At 45.4% G+C, this 21,700-nt stretch overlaps 1 protein-coding gene across 7 annotated transcripts in view; it reads right to left on the bottom strand.

Annotated features, from left to right (window-relative positions):
- Positions 1-5,995: 5,995 nt before the first annotated feature.
- Positions 5,996-21,700, bottom strand: part of CD300A (CD300a molecule) — a 35,912-nt gene continuing 20,207 nt past the window's right edge. For 3 of the 7 annotated variants that reach the window (XM_045490845.1, XM_045490844.1, XM_045490849.1), the window contains 3 exons: positions 20,753-20,790; positions 20,189-20,296; positions 18,438-18,976 (listed from right to left, as the gene is read on the bottom strand). In XM_045490845.1, coding sequence (XP_045346801.1) covers positions 18,677-18,976; positions 20,189-20,296; positions 20,753-20,790 — 446 coding nt within the window. In that variant the 3' untranslated portion in view covers positions 18,438-18,676. Of the gene's footprint in view, positions 6,520-18,437; positions 19,358-19,606; positions 19,820-20,188; positions 20,297-20,752; positions 20,791-21,700 lie in introns of those variants that run through there. The other 4 variants (XM_045490848.1, XR_006715357.1, XM_045490846.1 and 1 more) reach the window with 4 other exon arrangements.

Below are 21,700 nucleotides of genomic sequence, written 5' to 3'. Positions count from 1 at the left end.
TTCAAGCCCCGCATCAGGCTCCGTGCTCACAGCTCGGAGCCTGGAGCCTGCTTTGGATTCTGTGTCTCCCTCTCTCTCTGCCCCTCCCCTGCTCACACTCTGTCTGTCTGTCTGTTTCTCTCTCTCACTCAAAAATAAATAAACATTTAAAAATAATTAAAAATGAAATAAAATAAAAAATAAATTAAAAAGAACAGAACAAGAAACCTAGCCCCTGGGGCAAATCCAGACTTGCCCCACCATCAACCCAGAGTGATGTGATAGATGCTGCAGATAAGGGAAGCTCCCTGAGCCACTGCTGGCACCCCTCCTGGGAAGCTGGGCCTGGGCCCCCCAGCCAACCTCTGGTCCATCCCTTGGTCCTGGCCCCGACGTCGTCCCAGTCAGAGCCTGGTGGAGGGTGACCCGGAAGCCACATGCGGTCACCAGTCCTCTTGTGTACCATCTCCCTTCTGGCACATCTGGACTCTCTCCATCTCATTCAGACACTCTGCACACTGGTATTGTGCACTAAGCAGGCAAGAAACACTGCAGGGGACACCGTGGGGGACTCCAGAGGAAACAGATCCCAAAGAAACCTGGCCACACACCTCTCACTTGACGAGAGGATAAACAAGTCTTGCTCAGCAATGAAAAAAAAAAAACCACAACTGGGGCACCAGGGTGGCTCAGTTGGTTAAGCAACTCTTGATTTCGGCTCAGGTCATGATCTCACGGTTCCTGAGTTCAAGCCCTGCATCGGGCTCTGCACTCACATCCCACAGCCTGCTTGGGATCCTCTCTCCCCTCTCTCTCTGCCCCTCCCCTGCTCTTTCTCTCTCTGTTTCTCAAAAATAAATAAATGTTAAAAAAAAATGTTTTTAGGGGCGCCTGGGTGGCGCAGTCGGTTAAGCGTCCGACTTCAGCCAGGTCACGATCTCGCGGTCCATGAGTTCGAGCCCCGCGTCGGGCTCTGGGCTGATGGCTCAGAGCCTGGAGCCTGTTTCCGATTCTGTGTCTCCCTCTCTCTCTGCCCCTCCCCCGTTCATGCTCTGTCTCTCTCTGTCCCAAAAATAAATAAACGTTGAAAAAAAAAATTAAAAAAAAAATGTTTTTAAAGAAACAACCTACCAGATGCTCTAGAGCAGGGATGGGTCATGCTAAGTGAGAGAAGCCAGGTGCAAAAGACAAAGTCTACATGATTCCCTTCAGATACAATTCTGGGAGGGGCAAAAAAGAAGCAATAATAGAGACAGAAAGCAGACTGGTGGTTCCCCAGGGCTGGGGTACAGGGGGATGGGGAGTGACCATTGTATGGGGTTTCTTTTGCCGTGATGAAAGTATTTTGGAACAAAATCAATGTGGTGATTGCATGACATTGTGCAATCTCTATCTCTATCTCTCAAAATGAATAAATAAACATTTAAAAAAATAAAATAAAATTCAGAACCAGAAAAGACCCCGCATAGCCAAAGCCATCTTGAAAAAGAAAACCAAAGCAGGAGGCATCGCAATCCCGGACTTCAAGCTGTATTACAAAGCTGTAATCATCAAGACAGTATGGTACTGGCACAAAAACAGACAGATCAATGGAACAGATTACAGAACCCAGAAATTGACCCACAAATGTATGGTCAACTGATCTTTGACAAAACAGGAAAGAATATCCAATGGAATGAAGACAGTCTCTTCAGCAAATGGTGCTGGGAAAACTGGATGGCAACATGCAGAAAAATGAACCTGGGCCACTTTCTTACACCGTCTACAAAATTAACTCAAAATGGATGAAAGACCTAATGTAAGACAGGAAGCCATCAAAATCCTAGAGGAGAAAGCAGGCAAAAACCTCTTTGACCTCAGCCACAGCAACTTCTTATTCAACACGTCTCTAGAGTCAAGGGAAACAAAAGCAAAACTGAACTATTGGAACCTCATCAAAATAAAAATCTTCTGCACAGCGAAGGAAACAATCAGCAAAACTAAAAGGCAACCATCAGAATGTGAGACGATATTTGCAAATGACATATCAGATAAAAGGTTAGTCTCCAAAATCTATAAAGAACTTATCAAACTCAACACCCAAAAACCAAATAATCCAGTGAAGAAAGGGGCAAAAGACATGAATAGACACTTCTCCAAAGAAGACATCCAGATGGCCAACAGACACATGAAACGATGCTCAACATCACTCATCATCAGGGAAATACAAATCAAAACCACAGTGAGATACCACCTCACACCTGTCAGAATGGCTAACATTAACAACTCAGGCAACAACAGACGTTGGCGAGGATGTGGAGAAAGAGGATCTCTTTTGCACTGCTGGTGGGAATGCAAACTGGTATAGCCACTCTGGAAAACAGTATGGAGGTTCCTCAAAAAACTAAAAATAGAACTACCCTACAACCCAGCAATTGCACTATTAGGCATTTATCCACGGGATACAGGTGTGTTGTTTCAAAGGGACACATGCACCCCCATGTTTATAGCAGCACTATCAACAATAGCCAAAGAACAGAAAGAGCTCAAATGTCCATCAATGAATGAATGAATAAAGAAGATGTGGTATATATATATACAATGGAGTATTACTCAGCAATCAAAAAGAATGAAATCTTGCCATTTACAACTATGTGGATGGAACTGGAGGGTATTATGCTAAGTTAAATTAGTCAGTGAAAGACAAATATATGACTTCACTCATATGAAGAATTTAAGATACAAGACAGATGAACATAAGGGAAGGGAAACAAAAATAATATAAAAACAGGGAGGGGAACAAAACAGAAGAGACTCTTAAATATAGAGACCAAACAGAGGGTTGCTGGAGGAGTTTTGGGAGGAGGGATGGGCTAAATGCGTAAGGGACATTAAGGAATCTACTCCTGAAATCATTGATGCACTATATGCTAACTAACTTGGGTGTAAATTAAATAATTAACTAATTAAAAAATAAATAAATAAAATAAAATTCACATTTTAAGTGAATCCCACATAAAAAAAGACAAAAAAATCTATAATTTTTTAAAGCAGCTCAGTGGTTGCCAGAGACTGAAGGTGGGGTGTGGACTGACTGCAAAAGGGCACGAGGGAACTTTCCAGAGTGATGGAAGATTTCCACCTTAGCGTGGTAGTAGTTTCACAGTTATATCCATTTACTAAAACTTGTCCAACTGTGTACTTACAGTTAGGGATTTTCATTTTACTATAAGTTACACGTCAATGAAGCTTTTTTTTTTTTTTTAATTTTTTTTTTTCAACGTTTATTTATTTTTGGGACAGAGAGAGACAGAGCGTGAATGGGGGAGGGGCAGAGAGAGAGGGAGACACAGAATCGGAAACAGGCTCCAGGCTCTGAGCCATCAGCCCAGAGCCCGACGCGGGGCTCGAACTCACGGACCGCGAGATCGTGACCTGGCTGAAGTCGGACACCCAACCGACTGCGCCACCCAGGCGCCCCAATGAAGCTTTTTTAAAAAAAGTTCTCAAATGGAAGCACCTGGGTGGCTCAGTTGGTTAAGTGTCCAACTCTTGATCTCAGCTCAGGTCATGATCTCGAAGTCCATGAGTTCGAGCCCTCCATCAGGATCTGCGCTGCCATGAGGAGCCTGCTTGGGGTTCTCTGTCTTCTTCTCTCTGCCCCTTCCCTGCTCATATTCTCTCTCTCTCTCTCTCTCTCTCTCTCTCTCTCCCCCCCCCCCCCAAAAAGAAATAAGCAATAAAAAAAAATTGCCTCCCAACATTGTCAAATGTTCTCTGAGGGCAAAATCCTCCCGGTGGAGAACCACTGGAGCAGACGCATAGTAGATCTTCCGTTCTGGCTTCTGTACCTCATAGCCTCACTTGTGTGTCATCTGCTGGTCTCTGCCTGCCTTCTGGGGGACCTGTCCAGATCACAATGTCCCCTTTGGTCACAAACCTGCTGTTCAGCATGATCGTTACTTTTTTTTTTTAATTAATTAATTAATTAATTAATTAATTTTTTAATGTTTTACTTATTCTTAGAGAGAGACAGACAGAGCATGAGCGGGTGAGGGACTGAGCGAGAGGGACACAGAATCCGAAGCAGGCTCCAGGCTCTGAACTGTCGGCACAGAGCTCCACATGGGGCTCGAACCCACAAGCCCTGAGATCATGACCTGAGCCAAAGTCGGATGCCTAACCGACTGAGCCACCCAGGCACCCCCAGTATGTTTTTTTAAAATTTTTTTTGACATTTATTCAGTTTTGAAAGACAGAACACAAGCAGGGGAGAGGCAGAGAGAGAGGGAGACAGAAAATCTGAAGCAGGCTCCAGGCTCTGAGCTGTCAGCACAGAGCCTGACGCGGGGCTCAAACTCACAGACCGTGAGATCATGACCCGAACTGAAGTTGGACGCTCAACCGACTGAACCACCCAGGAGTCCCTTTAATGTTTTCTTTTGTTAAGCCCATCCAACAGACTTTATATTCTTCATCAGATCATCTCAACAACAGAAGTCTCCAGAGAATTAAACCTATAGTTGGTTCAACTGACTTTTATGGTGGCTTGTTTCCTTCTGTGCTCAATAATATTATAGTGGGAGCTTGCATTTGGCTAAATTTAATGTGGCCAAATGTGGATTGAGGATGGCTTCCCTCCGGGAAGTATTTATGTTTGCTTCTGCTGGGTATCATTTTAATTTAGGTTTTCCTGCTTTGGGTTTCCCTACATGTGGGAAGGGTAAATTTGAATCCCAGCCTCATGCTTACAATTCTCAAAGGATGCTATTCATATTATCATGATTGTTCATACCGTTTTCTCCTTGCAGCTGCAATAAAAGCAGGTTATAGTTATTATTAATTATTATTACTATTACTGTTTGAATCATTTCCCTTTGTTCACAAGCAGGTAATTCCTAATCTACTATTTTCCTGAGGACGCAGACCCTTTAGGGATTCGGGTCTTAAATGGTGTCTTAAGCACAGCCCCTCCCTTTCAGTGGCCTGAGTCTACTGTGCCTCAGACTCTGAGTTCATTCCAGAACACTGACCTCCCTGTAAGAGCACTTGGCGGGAGTAGCCACAAGCTTCCTCTCTGGTTTCACTGGTAACTATTCATTTTGGAGTTTTAGTTGCTTTGTGTGGCCTTTGGGGATGCCCTTGGAGTTGGCTGATGCAAGTTGCTTCCTACTCTTTGCATCATGGTCTCAGCATTGCCTTCATCATGTGGCTGGTTCTCCCCAGAGAGTGTGAAGTAAACAGTGATCACCCCCGGACTCAGGGCTTCTGGGAAAGAAAATCGGGTGACCGCTCTGAGAAAACTTGCAGGAGCCCTGACCACCAGCTCTCCCATGACATCTCATTGGCTGGTTGAGACAAAGGTGACACCTTGAACCGATCACTCATTCACATGGGGAAGGGGGGGGGGGGACAGCCAGACAAGATGGTGGCTCCATCTTGGGGGAACAGACGTTGTGTAGGAGGCCGTCCAGATGTCTGCCACAGAAACCTTCCTAGAACCCACTCTATTCTCTGGCCCGTCTGGTATCTTCTTGGATCCCTGTGCCTTGGTTTATGTAAACAAGACAAACTCCCTGCTCTCACACCCACCTCTCAAGGCCTCAGGCTCTCTGTGAGCTGAGCTTTGGGAATGACTCTTTCCTCCTCTCCTGGGTTTCCCAAATCAGTTTCCCCCTGGGAAATAGCAACTCCCCTTTTTTGCAAACAGAAGGCTCCTCGAGGGCACAGGCTTCTCACAGCTCAAGTCTTGCCTTAGCCATCCTCTCTTTCCTGCTTTTTTTTTTAAACATTTATTTATTTTTGAGAGACAGAGCGAGACAGAGCATGAGTGGGGGAGAGGCAGAGAGAGGGGGAACACAGAATCCAAAGCAAGCTCCAGGTTCTGAGCTGTCAGCACAGAGCCCGATGTGGAACTTGAACTCAGGGGCCACAAGATCATGACCTGAGCCAAAGTCGGACGCTTAACCGCCTGAGTCACCCAGGCACCCCCTCTCTTTCCCACTTTTAAGGATAAACCCAGGTGATGTGGCCCTGGTAACAACAACTATTAATACTTTATTCAGCTGCTAATTTCTCTCTGAAATTTTTCCAGATTTCTGAGGGAACAACTGCCCTTTCAGTGCTAAGGCCCTTTAAGCTAGCTCAGCTCTCCTCCCTGTTCCCAGGAAGGGTATGTCCTCAGGGCATCCTCACCTGACATCAGCAGAAGAAAGATGGGGCATCGCTGGTGTGGGCCTGGGAGCAGGAAGAATCCGAAATTCTACGAGGCACAGACCAGAGTCCCCAGTTAGGAGGTCCCCAGTATATGGTGGTAGAGTTTAGTCTGATCCTTTGCCAGAGACACCTAATTGAGCCTCAGTGACATCCCTGCTCAGCTACTGGTGATCATCCCTTCAGACAGAGCAGCCAGAGACGGCACAAGATGTCATCTGACATCTGGCCCTCAAGTTTATACAGGAAGTGGAGGACTTTTGGATGTGTCTTCCGATGTCTCATTTGGTGATGTGCACCTGCTGTGAGCCCTTGGTGTGCTGTGATTTGCTCCCCGCTCCAACCAACCTTGGGAAAAAACAAACAAACGTAGATTATATTACCAGGATAATAAAGAACTGACAGTCCCTCCCCATGTTGGTAACACAGAGGCTACCGCAGAATCATATGGGTCTCTACCACCCACCATTTGATATCATGTTCCAAAGATAAGATAAATACCAGTGAAACCGATCCTGATAAAGCAAATATGGAAAGGGGAAAAAAATCCCTCGCTAACCAGAACCTAATCTTCAAACAGGAAACAGGGGCAGTATGGTCGTCTTTGAGACTTTTATTTAGGGCACAAAGAGAGAAAATGACAGCCTTGGAGAGGAAGGGTGGCTGGCCACAGGCAGAAGTGGTAGTGCAATAAAGAAGCTTGCCACACGTAGAACGTCCGTGCATTCTCCTTATTAAGTCATCAAGACAAAGCTCATGGCCACGTTTCCAAAACTCAACCCAGCTCTGTACATTTCTGGCACTGCTACCTTTTTTAATACATGAAATTAAGACGCAGCTGGAGGGGTGGAAGGAGAAGGTAGATGGAAAGGGATCTGGGCTGGGAGCTGGGTAATTAGCAACCAGACCAATATGGTAGCCCCAAGCTGCATGTGGCTACTGAGCATGTGATGGTGTGGCCGGTGGGCACTGAGATGCACCGTAAGCATCAAATATACACCTGGTGTTGAAGATTTATTATGAAAAACCAATTTTTAGTATCTCCATATCATCAAATGATAACATTTTGAGTGTACTAGGTTAAATCAAATGTACTACTGAAATTAATTTCACCTTTTTAAAAAGTTTTTTTAACATGGCTCCTAGGAAATTTAAAATTACACGTGTAGCTCCCATTAGAGTTCTACTGGACATTGCTGGGGGTAAGATCCACATGAGGTTGGGATTTGCTGCCTTTTATACATCAGGAGAAGCAGGAGCTGGAGAGGAAGGATTCTGAGCCTTCCCCAGCACTTCTTGGGGAATTATCCGGGGAAGGGGGTGCTTCTTGATGGCAGGAGGAGGGGACATGAGGCTAGAGGGACAGGTTTGGGTCAGAGTTCATCCCGCTAAAAAGATGATGATCTGAGAATAAAATCAGGATGGGTACTGTACAGATTTTCTAGTGTTTCCTCTCTGGGTAAATCTCTTGAATGCCATTAGACTCAAAAAGAATAATAATTTAAATACTAATTTTTAAAATAATAAATTTTTAAAAAGGAACAAATAACTCTGCCTTGGAGAGGCACATCAGTTAATAAGGCTGAGTTCATCAAGCACCCTGAGAAAGCCTGGGGGGTGGTGATCATATCAAGACAGACACCCCCAGTCCTGGGTAATGGGAGCTAAAGAGCGCTATAGTGAGGTCAGGACATGTGGATCCTGGTCCTTGTGCTGATGTGACTGTCTCCTTGATCTCCCTCCTCCTTTCCTCCCAATGTCCCATGTACAGTGAGGGCATAGATGTGATGGCTTCTGACAGACTTTTCATCTTAAATTTCTAGAACTCCTGATCCCTCGTTCTGCACATCAGGCACCAACAAATGTTTGTTATTGGTAGCAATGAGTGGAAGGAGGAAGAGGAAAGCTATGAATCAGGAACTTTGTTTCGGTTACTTCCACATTCCCTGGGTGCGGGCAGCCCCTGGTACCTAAAACAGTTAGTAAATAGATGCTAAATAAGGATAAGGGAATGGGGAAATGACAGAAAATGGGGTGCCTGTTTGTACGAGGGCGGTCTGACTCTGAGAAGGACGAGGTAATTTATTAAGCTTTTATTTAAATTCCAGTTAGTTGGGGTGCCTGGGTGGCTCAGTCGGTTGAGTGTCCGACTTCAGCTCAGGTCATGATCTCACGGTTCGTGGGTTCGAGCCCCGCGTCGGGCTCTGTGCTGACAGCTCAGAGCCTGGAGCCTGCTTTGGAGTCTGTGTCTCCTTCTCTCTCTGCCCCTCCCCCCTGCTCATGCTTTGTCTCACTCTGTTTCTCAAAAATAAATAAATGTAAAAAAAAAAAAATTTTTTTTTTTAATAAATAAATAAATTCCAGTTAGTTAACATGCAGCGTAGTATTAGTTTCACGTGATTCACCACTTTTGTACATCACCCGGTGCTCATTGCAAGTGAGCTCCTTAATCCCCATTGCCTGTTCCACCCACTCACCACCCACCTCCCCTCTGGTACCCACCAGTTCCTTCTCTATAATTAAGAGTCTGGTTTTGGGGGGCACCTGGGTGACTCAGTTAAGTGTCTGACTTTGGCTCAGGTCATGATCTCCCCGTTCGTAAGTTCGAGCCCCACACCAGGCTGTCTGCTGTTAGTACAGACCCCACTTCAGACACTCTGTTCCCCTCTCTGCTCCTCTCCCACTCATGCTTGCTCTCAAAAATAAACATTAAAAAAAAAAAGTCTGTTTCCTGGTGAGAAGGGCAAGGTAATTTAAATTAAATCTCAGTGCTGAGGAGACTAAGAGAGGAAGTTTAGAAGGACACATAGACTGTTTTCCAGGACCGACGGACGAGTGTCATGATTTGACTTAACCTTGATAAGCCAAACCAACCCTCTAAACCAGAGGCTGTCAACCAGGGACGATTTTGCCCCCTAGGGGACATACTCCATTTGTACGCAGTGTCCAGAACAGGTCAGTCTATAAAGACAGAAGGTAAATTAGTGGCTACCAGGGATGAGGGAAGGAAAAGTGGGGTTAATGGTACAAAGTTTGTTTGTTTGTTTGGGAATAAAAAAATGTTCTGAAATTAGATAGTGGTAGTGGTTGTACAACTTTGTATGTATGCTGAGAACCACTGATTTGTATACTTTCAAAGGGTGAATTTATAGAATGTGACTGGATCTTCAAAAGCAATCACTCAACAACATTGAATAGTGCCAAGTTTGAGAGACTCTAATCTAGACAAAATGGGAAGCCAGTAGTAGGTTATCTGGTGATAGGACCCAGAGGAAGGGAGAGACAGACCAAGGGGGCCATTGGAAGCCAGCCTGGTTGTGGAAGGGGAGCCCCCAGTGCAGGGACACCTGCTCTCACCCACGTTCCCAAGCTACCTTCTGCCCACTCAGGTGACCTGCCAGTGAGCTGACATCAGAAAAATGGGGAAGGGCATGAAGGCATTCAGATCCCTGGGAAGGAATGTTCCCCAGATAAGTCCCTTGGGTTGAGAATCATAAAGCTGAGCCTTTCCACTTGCCTGGATGGAGTCTGGGTTCTAGATTTGCAAGCCTGAGGACCAGACTCAGGCAAATTCACCAGAGTGATGTTTCTGGAAAAGACTGTTAAGGACTCCAAACCCTCATGCTACTCACACACATTCTCTTTTCCTCCCACCGCTGTGTCCCCCCTGCATGTTAAATGGCTGTGCTGTGCCTGAAATTCACAAGGAAGGAGAAGTGCCTACAAGAAGGATTCAGAAAGAATCCATGGACAGGTGGTCAGGGGAGGGAGGGGAAGTGACATCACAGGTCGCCACTAACATTGGGTAATGTGAGCACACGCACCGCGTTGACAGCTGGCACGCCTCAATCAATGCCCATCCCACTGTCCCTCCCGCAGCTGTAGCTGGTGGGTAAGGCTAGTCTCAAACCCACTTGGCTGGTGAAGGAAGTCAGCTTGAAGAAGGTGACTCAGGCCTATTTGGAGCCTGGTCCTGAATCCAGGCTCCGTACAGTGTAGACTAGGGTGCGCCCCTTCACTTCCCCAGACCTCAGTTTTCACATCTGTGGAATGGGTGACGTCTGACCCCCTCCATCCCTTCCAGCCAGACTTCTCATGAGTCTAAGCCAGGACAGGATACCTGTTTCCAGACACCTGGCCAGGCCTCTCCAATGATTGACCGGGCTGTGATTTTTATTACCTGTCCACCCCCTACTAGGGAAGAAGGTAGAGAAGGAAGGGACACCATGTATCTTCTTCACTGCTTTCTCTCTGGTGCGAAATACAGGATGCCCTCCACCCCTGCACATAATAGGTATTCAATAAATATTTATTAAATGAATGAAAGCAATGCAACCGTATATAAAAGAATGAGGTAGGGGCACCCAGGTGGCTCATTTGGTTAAGCATCCAACTCCTGATTTCAGCTCAGGTCATGATCTCACGGTTCATGAGATCAAGGCCCGAGTCAGGCTCTGTGCTGACAGTGGAGAGCCTGCTTGGGATTCTTTTTCTTTCTTTCTTTCTTTCTTTCTTTCTTTCTTTCTTTCTTTCTTTCTTTCTTTTCTTTCTTTCTCTCTGCCTCTCCCATGCTTGCTCTCTCTCAAAAAACAAATAAATAAAAAGTAAAAACAAGAAAGAATGAGGGGCACTTGCATGGCTCAGTTGGTTGAGCGTCTGACTTCGGCTTAGGTCATGATCTCACAGTTTGTGAGTTCGAGCCCTGAGTCGGGCTCTGTGCTGACAGCTCAGAGCCTAGAGCCTGCCTCGAATTTCGTGTCTCCCTCTCTCTCTGCTCCTCCCCGGCTCATGCTCTGTCTCTCTCTCTCTCTCTCCTTCAAAAATAAATTTAAAAAAATTTTTAAAAGTTAAAAAAAAAACAGAATGAGGTAGATTTATACATGCTAGTGTGGAAAGGTCACCCACATATATGCAGTGAAAATAGTGATCTTTTCAGAAAGAAATACTTTTAACATAATAATAAATTTACTGAAGGCTATGTAATAAATAGAAAACAAGAGTTACTTTCATGGAAGATTAGTATACTGGAGCCTGGGAAGGACAAAGAGAACTTTTCATTATATACTTTCTTGCAGTGTTAGAATTTTCTGAGCATTCTATGGACTTTTTTCTTTTACTTCACCTTTCTTTTTCCTTTCCTTCTGTATTTTTATGTTCAGAGACATTATCTGAGTATAAAATTATACGGTCTTTTCTGAATTAATGATATTTTAATTAAAAGCAATGAGATCTCAAGAGGCACCTGGGTGGCTCAGTCGGTCAAGCGTCTGACTTCAGCTTAGGTCGTGATCTCACAGTTCATGAGCTCAAGCCCCACAGGGGGCTCTTTGCAGACAGTTCAGAGCCTGGAGCCTGCTTCAGATTCTGTGTCTCCTTCTCTCTCTGCCCCTTCCCCTCTCTCTCTTTCTCTCAAAAATAAATAAACATTAAAAAAAAAAAAAGAAAAGCAATACAATCTCATTTCTCTCAAATTGGCAAAAGTTTGTTTAAATAATTTTTTTGAGTACCATTCTCAGTAGCAATGGGATATGCTAAAGCATACTCATTAAACAGCTATGTGTCTGGCTGGAACCTGGCCACCATCCTTATGATTTGTTCTAATATGTTACCATAAGACACTGGCTGTTGCAACTTGCATAAGGCAGCTGAGGTTGACCCCGTCACACCATCACTCTGCAAACAACCAGTGTGCTCTGCTGGGCTCTATTGGTGGAGAGGGACGAGTTAGGCTCCCTCTTATAATTTATTAAAAGAAAGGTCACAAGGTCGGGGCGCCTGGGTGGCTCAGTCAGTTAAGCGTCACTAAAGCTCAGGTCATGATCTCACGGCTCCTGGGTTTCAGGCCCCAGATGGGGCTTTGTGCTGACAGCCTGCTTGGCATTCTCTGTCTCACTCTCTCTCTCTGCCCCTCCCCCACTCATGCAGGTGTCACATGGGTCTTATAGACTTACTTAACAATTACTATAAAGAAGAAGGAAGGAAGGAAGGAAGGAAGGAAGGAAGGAAAAAGAGAAAGGGGGAGAAGAAGGGAGGAATTCACACATCTGGAGAGCAGGTTTTGGTTCAAGGCCTCTGCTTGGTGCATCACGGACTCTGTCAACAATCCTGAAAGTAGACACTGTCAGCCCTTTTCCGCTTTCCTTCCCAGACACATGGAGCCCAGGATTTGCCCTTGGCCTGGGTGTTAGGATGTGTTGTGGTTCATTTGCCCCAGGTGGCTCAGATTTGCATGTAAGGCAAAGGGGAGTCCAAAGGGTCAAGTTGAAAGTTGCTGAGGACTAGCAAGCCATAAATCAAAGGAATGGCAACAAAGAAGTCTCAGCAGTGAGAATCCAGGAGGGGGTGTCTGGAAAGAGTCTCAGAGGCAAAAAACAGCACAGAGGATTGGGGTGGGGGTGCGGTGGGGGCGTGGCAAGAGCCTTTATAAAGAGCTTGCTTCTGACCAGCCTGGCGAGGGAGAAAAGCACCAGAGGGGAACTAGGCCATGCTTGGTTATGGTTGAGCCAACAGACTGGGGTGGCCTTGAATGCCAACCCCAGAATGTAGAGCTGGTAAGGGCGGATGTGAGATTTAACACCTGTTCTGTCTGACCCCAAATCTGCCACACCGGCTACAGGAGGGGCGACTGCCCTTCCCTCTGACATGCGGAGGTCAGGGTGGGAAGAATTCAGGAATTGAGAAGAGGCAATTGGGTGCTAAATAAGGGAGTTCAAGTTTGGGGAGGAATGGAATTTTCAGCACAATGACATCCATGGGGTGGATGGTTAGGGGAAATGCAAAGCAAGCAGGAGTCTTCCTGTCCTTACCCTGTTTCAGGCCCTTCCCCTGCTCAGCCGCACTGACCTGGAAAACCCAGAATTCCCTCCACATCGGTCTATCAGCTGGAGCAAACACGCCCCGCTTGGAATCCAAGATGTGTGATTCCAGACGCAGCCACAAGGTGGAGACATACAGTTGTCCAATCCCTCTGTCTAGCTCCAAGGCCAGCTGCACTAAGGGGGGGTTCACCGAAACAGCCGACTTGTTGGGCTGTAAGGTTTAAAAACAAACAAACATAGTCTTGAAATCATTTTCTAAGCCCGGGTAAGTAAGCCCTGGGTCATCTTTCGAAAGGACTCGGGCTAATGTAGAAATACCTTCCACCTCCTTGGACCAGCTATGAATACACTGATACTTAACCTAATGTTTTTCATTCTGCAAATGTTTATCAGGCTGGCAGTCTGTGGAGGGGAATCTGAACTGCAGAACAAGGGCTGGGCACCAGGGGGAGAGGGTGCCATCCAGCACCCCTGGACACACAGCAGGACAGAACCTGGGTGTCCCAGGCTTACTCCAATGGAAGCCATGTAAGCAGCCTACTCACTGAAGATTCTAAAAAAAAATATGTACAGATATTAACATATTGAGAAACCAAATGTGGCAAAATGTTTTCAAAAAATAAGTGAATCTGGGTAAAGGATATTAGGACTTTTGGGTACTGCTTTCACATGTTTTTTGAAATTATTTCAAAATAGAGGGTTTTAAAACACTAAGAATCCAGGAGCCCTGGATGCAAGATTCAGACTTTCTTTTTTTTTTTTAATATTAATTTATTTGTTTTGAGAGAGAGAGCATGAGCAGGGGAGGGGCAGAGAGAAAGGGAGTGAGAGAATCCCAAGCAGGCTCCAGGCTCCGAGCCGTCAGCACAGAGCCTGATGCAGGGCTCGAACTCACAAACCCCGAGATCATGACCTGAGCTGAAGTCAGATGCTCAACCGACTGAGCCATCCAGGTGCCCCTAAATCTTGGTAGATTAAAAAAAATAGATATCATACGAAGTATTTTCTCTAACCACAACAGGATAAAGCTAGAAATTAATAACAGAAGTAAAACTAGAAAATTCACAAATTTGTGGGAAACTCAACAAAACAGTCTCACACAACCAATGGATCAAAGGAGGAATTACAAAATACTCAAAGATGAATGACAATTAAAACACAACACACCAAATGTGGAATGTAGCAAAAGCAGTGCTAAGGGGGGGGGGGGGATTTATAGCTGGAAGGGCTTATGTTAAAAAAATGAGAAAGATCTCTGGAGCGCCTGGGTGGCTCAGTCGGTTAGGCTTCCAACTCTTGATTTCAGCTCAGGTAGTGATCTCACAGTTGTGGGTCCAAGCCCTGCATCGGGCTTTGCCCTGAAAACGTTAAGCCTTCTTGGGATTCTCTGTCTCCCTCTTTCTCTGCCTCTCCCTCTCTCCCTCTCTCCCTCTCTCCCTCCCTCCCTCTCTCTCTCAAAATAAATACGTAAACTTACAAAAAAATTTTTTTAAATGAGAAAGATCTCAAAAAAAAAAACCCTAACTTTACAACTTAGACAACTAAAGAAAAAAATAGAACAAAATAAACCAAAATCTACCAGAAGGTTGGAAATAATGAAGATTAGAGTGTAGATAAACAAAATAGATAATACAAAAAAAATAGAGAAAAATCAATGAAGCCAAACTTGTTTATTCAAAAGGTCAACAAAATTGACAAAACTTTACCTAGATGGACTTAAAAACAAACAAACGAAACAACAACAACAACAAAAAACCCCAGAAAACTGAAATTACCAAAATCAGAAGTGAAAGTGGAAGCATTGCTACTGACTTCACAGGAACAAAAAGATTCATGAGATTGCTACAGTTGTTCAACCGTACACCAACAAAATGGATAACCTAGGTGAAATGGGCAAATTCCTAGACCCTAGCAAGACTGAATCAAGAATAAAAACTATTGGGGCGCCTGGGTGGCGCAGTCGGTTAAGCGTCCGACTTCAGCCAGGTCACGATCTCGCGGTCCGTGAGTTCGAGCCCCGCGTCGGGCTCTGGGCTGATGGCTCAGAGCCTGGAGCCTGTTTCCGATTCTGTGTCTCCCTCTCTCTCTGCCCCTCCCCCGTTCATGCTCTGTCTCTCTCTGTCCCAAAAATAAATAAACGTTGAAAAAAAAAAATTTAAAAAAAGAATAAAAACTATGGAGGAGCACCTGGATGGCTCAGTGGGTTAAGCATCTGACTCTTGACTTCAACTCAAGTCATGATCTCACAGTTCATGGGATCGAGCCCTGTGTCAGGCTCTACACTGACAGTGTGGAGCTTCCTTAAGATTCTCTCTCTCCCTCTCTCTCTGGCCCTCCCTTGCTTGCACTGTCTCTCTCTCTCTCTCTCTTTCTCAAAATAAAGATACATTTAAAGAAAAAAATGAACAAAGAGAAAGACTGAACAGAGCAATAACAAATAAGGAGACTGAATCAGTAATCAAAAATATCCTGACAAGGGGCACCTGGGTGGCTCAGTCGGTTAAGCATCTGACTCTTGACTTCAGCCCAGGTCATGATCTCAAGGTTTGTGAGTTTGAGCCCCACATCAGGCTCTGTGCTGACAGTGTGGAGCCTGCTTGGGATTCTTGCTCTCCTATCTCTGTCCCCCTCTCAAAATAAATAAATAAACTTAGAGAGAGAAAGACAGAGACAGAGAGAAAATGAAATACTTAAAAAAATATATTCTGAAGAGACAAGCCCAGAACCAGACGGCTTCTCAGATTAATTCTATTAAACATTTTTTTTTTTTTTTAACGTTTATTTATTTTTGAGACAGAGAGAGACAGAGCATGAACGGGGGAGGGGCAGAGAGAGAGGGAGACACAGAATCGGAAACAGGCTCCAGGCTCTGAGCCATCAGCCCAGAGCCCGACGCGGGGCTCGAACTCACGGACCGCGAGATCGTGACCTGGCTGAAGTCGGATGCTTAACCGACTGCGCCACCCAGGCGCCCCTCTATTAAACATTTAAAGAAAAACAAATACCAATCCCTCCTATACTCTTCTAAAAACCAGAAAAAGAAGCAACATTTCCAGACTCATTGTATAAGGCCAGAATCATCCTGATAGCAAAGCCGGAAAAGACACTGCAAGAAAACAAAACTAAAGCCCAATATTCCTGTGAACATTGATGCCAAAATCCTCAACAAAATACTATCAACTGAATTCAACAAAATACTAAAAGGGTTATGCACCATGACCAAGTGGGACTTATTTTTGGAATGTAAAGATGGTTCAACATAAAAATTGATCAATGCAACACACCATATTACCAGAATGAAGAAAGAAAAAAAAAAATCATTTCAATGGATGCAAGAAAAGCATTTGGCTAAATCCAACACCTTCTCATTATCAAAATACTCAACTAAGAATAGAAGCAAACTATCTCAACATGATAAAATCCATGTATGAAAAATCCACAGTGAACATCATATTCAACTGTGAAAGACTGAAAGCTTTTCCTCTAAGATTGCAAACAAGGCAAGGCTGCCTACTTGTGCTTCTTCTATTCAACATAATACTGGAAGTTCTAGCTTAGCAATTAGCCAAGAATAATAAATAAAAGGCATCAAAATTGGAAATGAAGAAGTAAAAAAAGAAAAAAAGAAAAAAGAAAAGGAAAGGAAGAATTAAAATTATCTCTGTTTGCAGATGATATGATCTTACATGTAGAAAACCCTAAAGACTCTACCAAAAACAAAAAGTTAGAACTAATAAATGAATTCAGCAATGTAGGAAGATACAAAGCCAACACACAAAAAATAAGTCACATTTCTATACGTTAACAATGAATAATCTGAAAAGAAAATTATGAAAACAATTCCACTGACAAGAAAATCGAAAGGAGTAAAATACTTCCTGAAACCAATATTACACCATATGTTTGTTTTTTTTTTTTCAACGTTTATTTATTTTTGGGACAGAGAGAGACAGAGCATGAACGGGGGAGGGGCAGAGAGAGAGGGAGACACAGAATCGGAAACAGGCTCCAGGCTCTGAGCCATCAGCCCAGAGCCTGACGCAGGGCTCGAACTCACGGACCGCGAGATCATGACCTGGCTGAAGTCGGACGCTTAACCGACTGCGCCACCCAGGTGCCCCAACACCATATGTTAACTAACTAGAATTTAAATAAAAATTTGGAAGAAAAAAAAACAAACAAAAAAGAGTAAAATACATAGGAATTAATTTGACCAAGAGGTGTAAGGCTTGTACAATGACAACTACAAAACATTGCTGAAAGAAATTAAAGAAGACACAAATGAAAAGACATCCCATGTTCATGGATTGGAAGGCTTGATATCATTAAGATACATCCCTATCAAAATTCCAATGACATTTTTTTGCAGAAATAGAAAAACCCATCCTGCAATTTATACTGAATCTTGTGGGATCTCGAGGGAATAGACAAAACAATCTTGAAAAAGAGGATCTGGAGGACCCGCGTTTCTGGCTCCAAAACTTGCTACAAAGCCACAGTAATTAAAAGCCAGTGATGCTGACATGAAGTCAGGCATAGATACCAATGGAGTAAAAAAGAGTCAGAAATAAACCCTCACATGTGTGGTCAAATGCTTTTCAACAAGAGAGTGAAGGCCATTCAATGGGAAAAGGACAGTCTTTTCAACCAACAGTGCTAGAAAAAACAGGATATCCACGTGGAAAAGAATTAAGTTGGTCCTTTAACTAGCAACATATACAAAAACAAACTCAAAATGGATCACAGGTCTAAATATAGGAATGAAATCTGTAAAAAAAATTCTTAGAAAGAAACACAGGTCAAAAGCTTCACAACATTCAATTCAGCATTCAATTCATGACAGGACATGATGAAAATTTTAAAGTTTTGTGCATCAAAGACACTACCAACAGAGTAAAAAGGCAACATACAGAATGAGAGAAAATATTTGCAAATTATATATCTGATAAGGGATTAATATCCAGAATATATAGACAACTAACATTCTACCAAAAAAAACAATTCAAAAATGGGTAAAGGAGTTGAATAGACATTTCACCAAAGAAGATATACAAATGGCCACCAAGCATGTGGCAAGTTGCTCAGCATCACAAATCGCTGGGGAAACATAAATCAAAATTACAGTGAGATACCACCTCACCACCATTAGGACGCTGCTATCAAAAAACAGGGGCACCTGGGTGGCTCAGTCAGTTAAGTGTCTGACTTCAGCTCAGGTCATGATCTCGCGGTTTGTGGGTTCGAGCCCCACATCGGGCTCTGTGTGGACAGCTCGGAGCCTGGAGCCTGCTTCGGATTCTGTGTCTCCCTCCCTCTCTGCCCCTCCCCCACTTGCACTGTCTCTCTCCCTCTCTCTCAAAAATAAATAAAACATTCACAATGAAAACAAACTAACCAAAAAAAAGAAAAGAAAAGAAAAAGAAAAAGAAAAAGAACCAAAACAAAAAACGAGTTTCAAAGAGATATTTATACACTATGTTCCTAGCAACATACTCACAATAGCTAAAACACAGAAACAAACCAAGTGTCCATCAGCGGATAAAAAGATAAGCAGAGTGCAATATACACTCACAATGGAATACTATTCAGCCTTCAAAAGGAAGGAGCTTTCTTTAATAGAGGATTGCAGACACATAGCACGCATTGCTTAAATAACTTTTTTCTTCTCTCTCAAGAGATTTTGCACTTTATTGATATGTCTTAATATTAAAAATAAAGTCATCCAAGAGTCCAGAGAAATGTGCCACTGGCTCTGGAGCCATGGGCAAGCTTCTGCTCTCTCTGGGCCTCAGGGTCCTTGTCTCTGAAACCAGGGAGACTCGATCATCAGGGCCTTTGCCTTCTCCCAGTCTCTCTGCCAGTGCTCCCCATGCCGTGGCAATCCCACACACTTCCACAATACCACAGGTATTCAGAGGTACCATCCTACATGGGTCACATCTTTTCCTGGAGCCACACAGGACTGAGCCTCTGCGCTCCACACACAGCTGGAATGAAACAAAGAGGAAGGATGTGCCAGGAGCTGGGTAGGGGGGTGGAGGGTTCTCTACAGGTCCTGCTCCTCCCCAGTCAAGCCGGCCAGGCTGATGGCACAAAAGCAACAGTCTGAGGGGGGCCCAGTTGCCTTGCTGGTGACCGCTGAGAGGAGCAGGCTGAGGGGGACATGGGTGAGGGTTCAGGGGGCCTGTGGCCCACAGAGACCTCCAGATGGTGGGGCCAGAGACACAGGCTTAGGTCTTCTTAATCACGCTGTACTCTGGCTCCTGTTCCAGGGTCCTCCGGGAGGGAATCCTGTTGGCCTTAGAATCCTGACTCTCGGGGTCAAATGCCACCAAAGAGTAGTGAAGTTCTTCCAGAGAAGGCTTCTTCTGCAGAGAGAGAGACTGGAGGCTCAGGGAGAGGCAGGGGAAGCACTGGTCCCCAGCTCAGGATGGAGACAAGGGACACCTGAGGGGACCCTGAGGGGCTCCACGGCGGTGGGTCCAGGCTTCCCCACTGTCCTGCCCCACCCTTGCTTCACCCCACCTGTTCAAACACAGCACAAAGTCCCAGGCATGAGACCTGGAGACAAGGCAGGGGGTTGGGGTGCCTGGATCGACTTTGAGATCATTAATCACCAAGTTAGAAAACCAAGGTTGCTGCTAGTCCCAGGGCCACATGTCTGATGCTTTTCTCCCTTCATCTTCTCCAACAACAGGGTCCCCAACCTCTCCCCGAACTCTTCCGCTAATGGGTGGGTCTTGACCCCTGCTGGAGAAGCCTCTTCCACGCTGCACTTTACAGTCACTGTGCCTAAGGGTTGGCTTGCAGGGGGGTCATTGATTAAAAACCTGACACGTAGAGTTGATGCCAAGGAGATAATGGTACCAAAACAGTGGGAAATCACAGGCTTTAACATCGGTGTGTGGTATATAGTAGGTGCATAATAAATGCTCCGCTTCACTGACTGTTGACCATCACTGGCCACCCAACAGCCCCTTCGTCTCTGCCCCAGCCCCCAGCCACAATGGCACCAAGCTCTGGCAAGGTCTACACTTGACCTAGGTTCTGTGTGGCCCTGTGTTGGTGGGGCACAAGGTTCACCAAGCCAGCCCCTCCCTTCCCTCTCTGCCTGCTGCCACCCCCCAGGGCGGTGCCTCTCACAGAGCCCAGGCCCTCCCCTCCCCCCCTCCCGCCAGCCGCCAGGCCCTCACACTCACCACAGTGCTGTATTCTACCTCTTCCTGTCTCGGCTGCGTGGGCTCTCCCTGAAGTGTCCTTGTCTGCAGCTCCAGATTCGCATAATAGAGCTCACCTTGCAGAGTATTCTGGGCGGGCAGAAGGTGTGGAGATTTGGCGGGTGTCCACGGAGCCCCTCCGTCGTCCAGCTCAGAGGGACCTCTGTTCCTGCCTGCCTGCGGACATCTACCCCTTCTCTCAATGTTCTGGGTGCCCCAGTCTCCCCACCGTGCCTCCCCCATCCCCCACTCTGGTCCCCTCTGGGCAGTATTTGAATGCCCCCCCCCCAAGTCAGCATGGAAGGACCCTCCATCATTCCACTTTCTATGGGGGATGGGGGTGGGGACAGATTAACCAGAGCTAATTAGCCAGAGACCCAACCACCAGATGTCCCAGAGATCATTCTCCCTGCTCTTGGGCAAGCACCCAACTCCATCCATCAACGATGCACTCAGACCTCCACTGGCCAGTGGGACTGTTGAAGCCCCCAACGTCCTCTGTTCTCTCCGTCAGCCACCCCGGCACACCTTCTGCCTGTGTCTTACCTGACTATGGGTCCGGAGTGGCTTTGGATTCTCACCAGCTAAAGAGAGAAGAGTTAGGAGTCTGAATCCGAGAACAAAACAGGGATAAGGATCCCCTATGATCCAGCTGGAGGAAGGACTTTCCCTAGAGACTTTGATGCTGGGGACCTGTCACTTCAGGGTAGGAATTGCAGAGAGAGTGAGTGGGTGAAGAAGGAAATGAAAAATGAATGCATGAGTGGAGGAGAGAATAAATGAACCAGCGGGAAGGCACAGGCTTGGGGAGAGTGGCCACACAAAGCTAGGTCTTGAAACAGTCACTCATAAAGAATGCTCTCAAGTGGGAGTAGACCGGAGAAGGACACCTGTTTACAAGGACCTATCCGCAGGATGAAACAGTTCCAGAGATTTCTTTCACAGCATCACCAAACTGTAAACTTAAGAATGGTTAAGATGGCTGGGCATCTGGGTGGCTCAGTGGGTTCGGCGTCCGACTTCAGCTCGGGTCGTAATCTCACAGTTCGTGAGTTTGAGCCCCGCATCGGGCTCTCTGCTGACAGCTCAGAGCCTGGAGCCTGCTTCGGATTTGTGTCTCCCTCTCTCTCTGCCCCTCCCTGCTCTCTCTCTCTCAAAAACAAATAAACATTAAAAAAAAATTAATGAAAAAAAAGAATGGTCAAGATGGCAAATTTTACGATACGTGCTTTTTACCCAAATAAACAAATCGCAGATCCACAGGCCCTCCCCTAGACGTGTGGAACCAGAACTTCTGGGGATGGGTTCAGCAATCTGTGTTTTAAGGAGCCCTAAAAATTTTTTTTAATTAAAAATAAAAAAGGAACCGTCCTTATGGAGACCTTAGTACTGCATCAAACCATGAGAGGTCACCGGGGTCATCTACTCTGATTCCCCTGGCTTGGGGGTCTGTCCCTCACACACAGGAGGCCCTGTGGCTCCGGGGAACCACGG

This window comes from Leopardus geoffroyi, chromosome E1, assembly GCF_018350155.1.
Source record: "Leopardus geoffroyi isolate Oge1 chromosome E1, O.geoffroyi_Oge1_pat1.0, whole genome shotgun sequence".
NCBI lineage: Eukaryota > Metazoa > Chordata > Mammalia > Carnivora > Felidae > Leopardus > Leopardus geoffroyi.
This window is presented reverse-complemented; position numbering and strand designations above follow the sequence as displayed.